The following is an 11,445-nucleotide window of genomic DNA, read 5'->3' as shown; positions in this document are numbered from 1 at the left end:
CCTCTTCGTCGTATTATTTGAATATCGAGTACGTTTGCCTAGATGGGAAAGAACCGAAGTTGCCGAGGCGCATGTGTGGAAGGAAGCTGTTGGTAGCTGACAAACAGAGTAGCAGCTAGTTGGGAAATATGAGGAAACCACACAAGTGAAGAGAGGCACCGGGGCCGTAAACAAAACATAATACGATAACGAGATTTTCCTTTGTCGAACAGCATGCATTGGTGCCACAGAACCAACATTGGTGGCAAAGTGAAACGTGCGAAATGCATTACAACTTCCACAGCACAGCATAAGGTTGAGAGGACTCTAGTAGTGAGGTTGGGTCGGTTTGCATAGTGAATTGAAGTAAGTGAATTATTCTCACTGCATGATCAAGACGCCGTCCGGTAAAGGTAAAATGACCTTGTCACTAGTGGGTGGATCGGAATACCTTCCACTAACATGCGATGGGATCGGATTGACTAAGAATTCACCAAAAAAAGAAAAGCGACTCGTGCTGAATATCTCAAGTTTTTTACTGTTGAGCGGGATAGTAGACAATGCTAGTTTGTTAATAGTAATATTATAAAGAAGACTGAAATCCAAACCGACCATCGACGAGCTGACCAAATACGAAAATTATCATATTTGTCCATTGGAAATTAATTTTGGACAAAGTATAATATTATTTAAATTCAGTTGGTGCTGTATAACAATAAAAAATTGCTGACATCGCACTTCGTAAGATTTCTCTGTACTGATTTTTCAATGATTTGATGAGCAGTTGTTTCCTACCCGCCGTGTTAAAGCCTGGAAGACTGTTATTCAGATAATTGTGGTTTGTGTTTCTTCGATTGTTTTTTTTGTAGAAGAACTGACAGGGCCGTATTTATTGTTCGATTGTTATCTAGTTTCAATTGAAGTTAAGTAGATATTGATACGGGCTATGGTAAAAACTAACATACTAGAATCGTAAAAATAAAAAAATAAAGAAATTAACACTTCCATTTCAAACAAACATACACAGCATGGCACAGTGAATTTCAACTTTAAGTTATTTGTTTAAGTTATTTAACAAACTCTAAATACTTGACGGTTTGAAAATCATTGGCAAATATATACCACTTTTCCAGATGAAGGTTGCGTCGCTAGCATCGATCCGCATGCAGTATGTGCATACATTTTTTCCGCTAGTTAAACTATAGTGAGTGTGACTGTGTAGAACCAATGAAAACGGACGGGCGAACAGAAAGCAAAAAAAGCGAAAACTAGTGCAAATGGATCCAACGGATGCAGCAATGGTAGCAGCACCAGGCGATGGGATACAATCCGTATCCTCTGGAAATAGACGCCACTGGCTGAGCAGCTCAAGTGACGGGGAATGGACCATATTTCATGGAAAAAGCATTTTTCATTTGTTCTGGCAAGAGGTGCCTGATTGGCTTCTGCGGTTGAACAGGTTGGGACGGCAGCGAAAGACCGATGTAAGGATGTGTCAGAAAAAAATGGCTGATCATATTCCAATGATACGATAACGAATCAAGTTTCACTCTGAATGGCACTTTGGTCGTCCTCGTCGCTGTAGAGTGTTTGGTTAAATTTGTGGCTGCAGACTTCCGGTCGTTGGCAAAGTGCTTGATGGTTGAGTGTTGGTACTTGTGCGTTTCGTCAATTCCAGTAGCTCAGCGCAGATGGCTCGAGTATTGACTCTCACTGCAGAAATGCTGCTCCGTAACCCAATGTCGACTCGATTACGAATGGGAAACAAGCAAATCGTCTCCAATAACCAATTCCTTTCATTGTTCCTCGACAACCAGTTTCAAAACCAATATTAAAACCAATAGGAGCGACCCTTTCTTTCTTCTTTTTATGAAGGGGTTCTGACATACATTAAGAAAAAGGCAACACAGAGCGCAGTTTCTGTTATGTTCTGCTAATTTTATTTACAAAAACAAATGAACAATACGCTGATCTCATGTTGGGATTTCGTCAAACCGACACTGTCTATGATAGTTTTATGTTTAATTCTGGTTGTTTATGATGATGATAGGTTTTGTTTAACATTTGATCGTCTTTATCACTGTGATCTCTGTGTCCTATTTACATTCTCAAGAATTTTCATACAATATACGTGATCGAGGTTTCAACGATTTCTTTTTTAGTTTGTTACGCTGGAGTGCATCGATTCTCAAGCCACTTTCGAACGAAAACCCGTGGCTTTTTTTTACCGTGCCCTCGGCTGTGGTTGATGTTGAAAGCCCAATCGTCCGAGAAAGGGGCTTGTTAAATTAAAGAACTGAAAATTTGGACACATTTTCTTTTTTGTTCAAAAGCATATTAAGTTGTACATCATTCGCTGCAGTCAACCATCATTATCTGTAGTTGTCTTTCACTTTTAGATCACTGCCACTGCCATGATGGATAAATAATGCAATTTTAATACTTGATTCACCTATGTACAGGATGTTGACAACTGACCGTGGGTCGCCGAGTTCGCTAATCTCGTTCTCTGTTTTATGTTAAGTAAGCTCATACGGGGCTTTTGGGTTACCTTGTTGTGCCTAGATAATTAAGTTACTGACTGTACTATTGTACTGTACTGGTTTAAAAACTTTCAGTGATTGCTGTCCATTAACGAAACAGCCACTTTGTTGATGTTTGTCGCTACAGTGAGTGGGCTATTTGGTCTCTCGACACGATGGCACCCTATCGTGATTGGGTTGAATGCTTCCTAAGATTAAGGTTCTAATCATAAATACTTTTGCTACTTTGCTGTTAAGGAAAGTAATTACTGTTCGTACTGTAAGAGGATTGTTTCACTTTCTCTCTGGGCAGTCCGAAGTTTCTAAACTATGCAAGCGAAGATTGGTTGGAACGCGTAAAGTAGTAAACTAATGATTGGAACGAGAAAATGTCGGCTTCGCACCGTTGCATTGCTTTTCACTGCAAAAGACGGAGCAAGAAAACGAGTAAAAATGAGAGGTATTCAAATGTTTCAATTTGTGTGACAGGCCTAGTTTACGTGCCAGTTCGTAGCCGAAAACCGTAGCCGGTTACGGGGTGCCGTGAAAAACCGATGCTAAATTCCAAAATGGCAGAATTGCGAATGTTTAGGACTTACCTAAGAGCATGGCAACGCGATTGTCGATGGCGGGCTGCTCCCACTGGACGATGCTCTCCTGGCCGCCCCTCCACAGGACAGGCGATAAGCTGGCGACGCATTTGATACGCATCGTGCCGTCGATGTAGTGTCGGTGGTTAACGACCATGCTGAGCCCGAGGAAGGTGGTGATTAGCCCGTGCTGGTTGTGTACTGGTGGGTAATGGATGACGTTATTCGGGTCCGTCACTAGCAGGTCGTTGAGGTACCACTGGAGCGTAGAGGCGGGATAGGAGCGGCCGGAAGTGCAGTTCAGCTCCATGGTTTCTCCGATTTGGTAACTTTTCCGTTCACCATCGCTTATGTGCGGCCCGTCCTTGGGGACGTCTGCAGACCAGTTAAGAGGAAGCAGAGGTTACATTTCGAGATTAGCCGCTACATTCATAATTCGGTGCTACAAATGCTAACGGAACACTCCACTGCTCAGGGAATTCTATCGTTTTGCTAGACAGTTTAGTAAATTGACACAGTTAGGGGTTTTCTCCGTAAGCAAAGGGGTGTCGGAATGAACTGAACTGACCTTCATTCTCTAGCGTTGATTACATTTCAAACTAATAACTGATACGAAGGTCGAGCTGATAAAATTAAAAAAGGGTTGATTCGTTAATACGCTATACGGCCGTTTGAACAATATTGTCAGAAAGTGAGCATTTGCGCAGATTTAATTTTAATATTTTCTAACCATTATCAAATAATTTGATTCTTGTTTCTAATAATTTTAACCGTTAGTTTTTCTTAGGTTTGTTCTATAAGTCATAAATACCAGCAGAGCAGAGCATCCTGTGTATCTTAGTACAAGTTATCTTCTTTGAACGACGAAAAACATTTTAGACAAATTCCCGAATCAACCGATTCCTGTTTTCTTCCGTATGCTGGGGGGTACAACTAAGAAATTAAGGATTTGGTGCATTTCGTAAATCAATTACTGCAAAAAAAAAATTCACTTCGATGTAAGAACGACGCGCAGTGTCGTCCTGTGAACAAATTTATCAAACTGTGAGTTTCGTTCGCTGTTTTATTACTCCATTGGTTTGCTTCGTGCCATGGTGGCTAATGACTTTTGCTTATGGCGTTTCAGGATTTTGAGGCCGAGCTTGGCCGATGATGAATTTTTGGGCCACCTCTACTTACATATCACGTCCATACGGCCTTCGCCCTGCACCGAATCGAAACTGGGCGCTTCGGCCGAGATTTCGCACCGATACACGCCGGACGACTTGAGGGTTAACCCCCGCAGTAGCACCTTGGTACCATCGGAGTGGTTTGGGTCCACCCGGATGCCCTCGATTTTGTAGCTCTTGATCGGCTGCGAAGCCGACGGCACGTAACGGTAGAACTCTTCGTTGTCTTTGTACCACTTGATGGAGTACAGCTTCTCCTCCTCCTCGAATGGTTCGCTAAGGTAGTCGCTCTGGTAGCCGTGGTGCCTCCGGTTGGCAGCATCGGGCGACCCGTGGCCCTTGCGCTGACCGTTCAGCTCGTAGTGGCATTCGAGCAGCGCCGATTCGCTGCGAAATTTGTACGTCGGGATGCGGACCGTTTTTAGCTTCAGTCCAAGTACTTCTGAAAAACAATTTTAACAAGGAAGCGCAATGTCAACCATATTTGTTATTTACGCATATCAATCAACAAAATATGTCGATCAGTTTTTGAGCGAATGTGTATTTGAAATCAATAAATTTGAAACTAAGCAAAGTACGAAAATGAACCCTCAGGATGTTTGTAACGTATACATGCATAACTACATAACTATAGTTCTACAATGTTGTCTTGTCACGTCTTTTTTTCGATAGCTTTTTCGTTAGTCCTGTGAAACGGTTGTGGGTGAATATTGTTCATTAACAAGTTAAATTGTTGTGTGAACGTGTATGTAACTCTTTTCCAAATAATATTGTAATTATATTACCTTACGCTTTGAATACATATAAATCATCAGATTCTAGGACTCTCGATTTTTCACGAATAAAACTCACGCCAATCAACACTCGCTTAGTCGGATCAACGACTTGTTATTAAATTTCAGTGGATCAATAAAAAAAGATTGAAAAGGATTCTAAAGATGTATATGGATTGTTTATATCCTAGCACGTCTGCTTTTTGAACGAACTAACTTAATGGCCTCTTTCTTTTATCGACTTTTCCTGAGTCATGGCAACGAACTGCTTTGATTAATAAATTTTTCTATAGAAGGTGCACCATCCATTGTCAACAAAGAACGATACTTCTATGGGGGGCAATTAGAGAATGCATCACACTTTATCACATGACTACAATGTAATTAGTGCATGCTTTCGAACGAAAGCTCTCTGTTACTGAAAGCAGCAGTCGCTCTGCAACGCTGAAAATCAATATCTTTCTAGAAAATAGTCGGGCTGCAGTTGCACTGCATTGTGGTTACGTCAACAAAGTCGCTGAATTTGGAAGTACATTCTTCGAAACGACTCCCGGAGACATGTATGCCATAGCATTACGGTCACAGAAGAGCTTCAGTGGGGCTCAGACGGATCGTTTCCGTCATATCGCCTCATACAAGGAATTTCTCTGCTGTTGATCTATGGCCTTGCGGTAGGAAACCCGAAAGTAAAACTGGAAAGAGACAAACAGTCAAATAAGCGCATCGCTGCGCACTCCTTGCAGCTACGCGGGTCATTAATCACACCACAGCGCGATCATACACATGACAAGCTCCAGCAGCATTTCCTGCGACAATATGTAGCGGCGACAGCAAGGGCAAACGCTCAACGAAATGCAGAAATCATGACGTATCACACTGCCGACCCAGTGCGATTCCCGGTTGATGTGCAGAAACCCATGAAAAGCGAATGCATCAGACTGCTGATGCTGCTGGCAGCTAAATATCGAGCCAGAATAGCGGCACAAGAAGTTGTGGCTACGAATGGAACTCTGGGTAGGGTTTACGAAATTTTTAATGAAGTCTACCAGGCAATATCACGGTACGGAGAAGCCCGTTGGTTATCCCATGTACCAGAGGACAGAATCGGAGATGCGCCAATGTGGGAAAATGGCCAAACTTTTACGACACTGGAAGCTTCCCATTTGGAATGAGGGATATGAAGATGGGAACGCAGACACACTGGAGGCTAATATGGTAAACGATCCACCAGGACGTGCTGGGGCGTATGGAGAGTTGTTGGGTATGAGAATTGTGCACGACAAGGGCGATGGGGCGCACTGTCGTTGTGGGAAACAACCGGATAGCAAGGAATGAGGATGAAGGAAACGTCCCCGAGGACCGGAAAGTTTAATGTCAGCCGTTACTGAGCTCCACGCGGAAGGAGGGTTCTTGCAAATTGTGCTTGTAACGTCATATAATGCTTCTGCACATTCGGTTGATAATTATGATGCTGGGGAGATAAGTGAGGAGGCTCCCCAGAGCTACCAATACTAACGTGCCATCGTGAAGTTCAGGGGCAAGTTTTTGGTCTAAAAGTTTAGCTCTGCACTGAGAGGTGTTGCTCGAAAATTGCATTCGGAAACATGGTAGCAGCCAGTTGTCAGAGAGTTTACTTTCGAAACTACGTTGTTCGTCTTTCGCTATGCATTAGTGCACAGTACAGGCAAGACAGCGTTGCAGGCGAATGGCCAATCATGGTGTATTTAACGACTTACGTGAGGCATTTGGTTACATTCATAACGCTTCTTCTCACATTATGTGCACATGGCAAACGCCAGGCCTTCGATAAGAGAAATATACGCGGGAGGATGTTAATCGATGGTCTTTCAACTTCTTTCGACTGTTTGATATGAATTTTACATTCAATGTCAAAAACTTTACTCTGCTGTAGTCCACTGTGACAGTGTAGCGATAGTTTTCAAAAGTTTGAAAATCCATTCGAATTCCCAGATTAGTTTTGTTAATGTCGATTGCAAACACTTGACAAGAAAGAAAGAAAGAAAGATTAGACCAGGATATTTTGTTGCTTCTTAGAAGCCGACGGTTCTAATATTAAAAGAGATGGAGTTTCCAAATCGAGTTTAAAAGAAATAGAGTCTTAAATTTTCCATTCAAGTTCACGTACTGTTAAGAACGGAATCCTTTTGGATAGATGAAATGAAAGCACCCTTTATAAAAGGAATCGATTAACAGTTCATCATAGGCGAATGATATACAAATAAACCACGTTGATATGGTATTTAAAATAGCAAATTCATACTCCTTTCCAGAAAACTCAACGTTATTTGGTAAAATCCATTAATATTTCTTTTCCGCCAAAAACATATGAAAAGCAAACCACACCAATTTAATATAATAAAATGTATTCTCTTAAAGCATAAATGTTTGAATGTTTGTGTAATGAGCATAGGATCAAGATGTGACTCCTTGAAAAGGATTCCATTGGTCTAGAAAAACCAACAGGTTCATACGAGAATCAACCTATTCACATTCCGTGTTATACTCACGATTCATGACCACATACATTTCTTTTAGCGGTTTTAGAATTTTAGCGGTTTTCTCAAAATTGCATAACACTTAACCACTGCTACTTCACCCACTTCAAATAATCCAACAAAGCCCTTTCTATCAAAATTGTTGGGCTTATGGGACCCTTAGACAAGTGTGGAGTGCGTGAGCGTAATTCTTCTTTTTTTTTTTTTTTTTTTTTTTTTTTTTTTTTTTTTTGGCGCTACAACCGCTGAGCAGTCTTGGCCTGGCACCAGAGACAATGGTAATCTCTGATGCTCTTCTGTAACATTTAATTTTTTACGGACGGGATTGTTAGCCCCGCGCCAACCCCCCTGTCACGCCGGTATCGGGAATCGAAACCATGGCCGGTTGAGTTACAACCGATCCCGGGATTCGAACCACGGCCAGCTGCGCTGACAGCGAAGAGCGTTACCGACTGCTCTATCAGCGGGGGTCAGCGTAATTACCCATCTCTCATGCTACATCATCTCTCATGCATCTCTGATTAAGTTCTCACTTGGACCAACTACACCGTTGGAATCTTTTTGGTAAATGTGTGTAGGAGAAGCATAGATAATTTAACATTTAATTTAAAACCTGTCAAAAAGTGCTAAACAGATTTGCGACCATGCAGCTCGAGTCAAATTACACCTCTCAGCAGGAACCGTTCGATTGACGGAAAGCAAAAGACAACACGTAGTTTTTTTTAACTGTTCCGAAACCTGACAATGACGTCTTCCAGTGTTTTCGTACGATGACGACAGTGACAACCGGTAATAGGGTATCTTCTAACGGTGCCTTCCCATGGGTTCGACGAAAATTGAAACGAAAACGAAAAGAAACGGAGCGAGCAAAAAATCTGTGAAAAACCAGATAGTACGATGGACCTTTGCTGTAAGGACGGTCAATTGATGTTAGGTTGTATGCCGGTGTATACGCAGAATTACTGGCGAATATCGGACACCGCTTATCAATTAAGGGATGTAGTAGATTCGGATAATCACAAGGAATGAACAGAATTTAATGGAGAGTTACGGAACGTAGGCTTTGAAGAGGCATCGCTAAACAGAGATGTGGGTTAAAAAGTTTGAACGCGTGGTGGTGATTGATATCCTTCGGAAGCCGGTCATTATGTAGGTCGAGTAGCTCGAATGGATCTACGAAAGAAGGCAAAAGATGCAAAAGAAAACGAAAAGCCGAAAGTTCTAAATATCGACCCAAAAATGGTAGAGAAGCAGTACTTGGGTCGGACTTTGAGTTGATTGGTGACGAGAAGGAAAATAGTGTATTAGAAGAAGACGAACAGCTTACCTGAGGCTGAGAGAAAACCCAAGAGGACTCCTATCCAACCGTTCAGTAGCAGCATTGTGTCTGTTTCCTGTTTCGTTGCAAACATCAATTTCACTAAGTTTCAACTCTCGCCATACGCAGGCGTACCTTAACCGCGCGCCCCTCAAAGGTTTTCACTTTTACGCTGCTCCGATATGTATCACTTTAATTTTCATTTGTCGATGATGCTCTGTTTTCTTTTATTTTTTTATTCATTGCTTTGAGTTTTGTAACTCATACATAGTACTATTGGACTCTTACACTTTGACGTCAGGAGTTTACCCAACTATAGAGGAGGTTAGGCACGAAAAACACTTGTTTTCAACTTCAGGGTTTCAAGGTACTCGATCACTTATAACGACAATCCGGCTAGCTTTCAATTGTCCCGAATTCCATCGCGGAACGGCTGTCCCAAACGAGCACAGCACTGCACTTTTATGAAAAGCTAAAAATCAATAAGAAAAACCTCTTTATTATTGCTGTATACCACATTCGAGAAGCTTCTGAGCGTCTACTCTCATTTTGTTTTTGAATTCTCCTGGTATTGTCAGAAAGGCACGGGACACGTGCAAGCAATGTTGCCAAATAAAAAAACACAAGTATGGGGAGTATAACACATTGTTGATCATGCGTGCGCGTGTGCGTTGGAAGAGTTGTGAATTTTGCGTAGGACAAGGCAAGATTGTTTCCAAACACACATAGCCTCCAACTTGGGATAACAATGAAAAGTAATCACGCCATTCGTTTTCCTAACGGCTGGGGAGTTCTTGTATTCCCTAGTATTGGATTCTGTACCCTCTGGCGAGAACATTTGTGATACGAATGTGTTGGATTGATGTGACTTTATCTGAACCACTTTTCGTTTTTGGTTGTTTTTTACGTTGTTGTCGAAGCAGTATTCTCGTTCAATTTTAATGCGAGTCTGCTACATTCTCATGAGTGGTTGAATGTTTCAGGACGATTAGTCGTGTTTATTGAAATTCCTAACTGAATGACTAATAGAAGAGCAATTTAGTATTCTAAACGGGTCTCTAGGAAGATGCCAAAATAATTATACGATAAATGGTGCTTGTTGTTACCTTCAGTGCTTAAACGTCTGAAGGTTTTCCAACTGCGCCTTCGTTTCATTCTCTACAGAAGGTTTCATTCAAACGAGATCGCTTGCCAGAAAGGACCCAATAGTCAGCGGCTCCCGGCATTTTGGACAAATGACACCGGCGCCCAATACAGGCGCCAAAGCGACAGTAAGATTGTATTGCAAGTGGCATGTCACTTGTTTCTCGCTTGGCCTTCTTTAGACCGTCTTCGGACTGTTGCCAACTTGAACAAACACGCACTCGTGCCACTCGACACGAACACAATCAAACCAACACGCGGCAGGTCCTCGGCAGTCGGACAGGCTCCAAGGCTACGTTCGGCAGATTGTGTACGTAGCTACCAGGCGGCTCCATCGTCAGTATGTCAAACGGATTATCATTCGAAAGAGGAAAGCCTTTCACTCAATGTCTTTCATGAGTTTTAAATTTCGTCCTAGTGCGGCGCAGCTCATCATCGTCATCATCTTCATCATCGCCGTTTTGATGACTCCAGCAAAATGCCGGCCAGACCAAGAAGCCGTCAGCCGGCGCTATGCGATGCCGTTCGATTCGTTGGACTTTAATTATTGCATGCCGTTTCAGAACGACGAGGTACCACTCGGTGGAGTCGGCCTCTATTGCAAAGGGGGTTCTTGCGAAGTTTGTGTGTGCTGCGTTGACGACCTCATGACTAGAAACCTCTATAAGCCGGCATTTCTACTTCTTACAGGGCGAGCACCGGCAGGCTTATCGAGTAGAAAAAAAAGAGAGAAAGAAAGAGAGTTTCCGACACGGAGAAATGTTTATGATTGTTTTCCATTTCATTTATCCTCCCTGGGATTACTGAGCGTTGCCTAATTAGAATCAAAACAGAACTATCGTCTGACACGAACACACACACATACCCAACACTCGGAACACTCGTAGAAAGGGCTGGTTCGCTTTCGATGGCAGATTTTGCCTGGTAGAGGACGGGTAGTGTTGAAAATAGTCATGCACTCAATTTCACCTTCGACCTCGAACTAATGCCAAACGTTGGACGGTCGCCGGTGAGTAACACTGGCACACCGACATCGTACCCCCACACACACACATATTCTCCGGTATGTTTGGCAATCCTTGCGAGGAGTCCTTCGAGCTCTGCATAACCGATTTCACACAGATCACTCACACAAATCTTGCATTGCGAGAAACACTTACGCCGTAGTGACGTTTTGCTATGGTGCGTGCAAGAATGCGTTTACTTCCATCCAGTATAGTGCAAGTATCGATCACTTGCTTTTGCATCCCTTGCATTGTGCCATCAAACTGAGAACGGTAACAGCGGCAAACAGGTGCACTAAAGACTGGTGGGAGTGGGGACAGTAGCTCGCGTAAAGAGTTGTGGGCGAAACAGGACGAGGCAAGACACTGCCGGGCCGTATGATGCAAACCGGACGTAGCACACCGAACAGACCGCACCACGCACCCGTGGT

The 11,445-nt window shown here is 42.8% G+C and overlaps 1 protein-coding gene across 1 annotated transcript; it reads right to left on the bottom strand.

Moving 5' to 3' along the window:
- Positions 1 to 1,950: 1,950 nt before the first annotated feature.
- LOC128272237 (uncharacterized) lies at positions 1,951 to 9,316 on the bottom strand. Its single transcript, XM_053010010.1, has 4 exons — positions 8,877 to 9,316; positions 4,271 to 4,702; positions 3,101 to 3,466; positions 1,951 to 2,922 (listed from the first exon to the last, which is right to left on the bottom strand). The coding sequence occupies exons 1-4, from the start codon at positions 8,959 to 8,961 to the stop codon at positions 2,825 to 2,827; spliced, it is 981 nt and encodes a 326-aa protein (XP_052865970.1). The 5' UTR covers positions 8,962 to 9,316; the 3' UTR covers positions 1,951 to 2,824.
- Positions 9,317 to 11,445: the final 2,129 nt, after the last annotated feature.

Source organism: Anopheles cruzii, chromosome 3 (genome assembly GCF_943734635.1).
Source record: "Anopheles cruzii chromosome 3, idAnoCruzAS_RS32_06, whole genome shotgun sequence".
NCBI classification, from domain to species: domain Eukaryota; kingdom Metazoa; phylum Arthropoda; class Insecta; order Diptera; family Culicidae; genus Anopheles; species Anopheles cruzii.
This window is presented reverse-complemented; position numbering and strand designations above follow the sequence as displayed.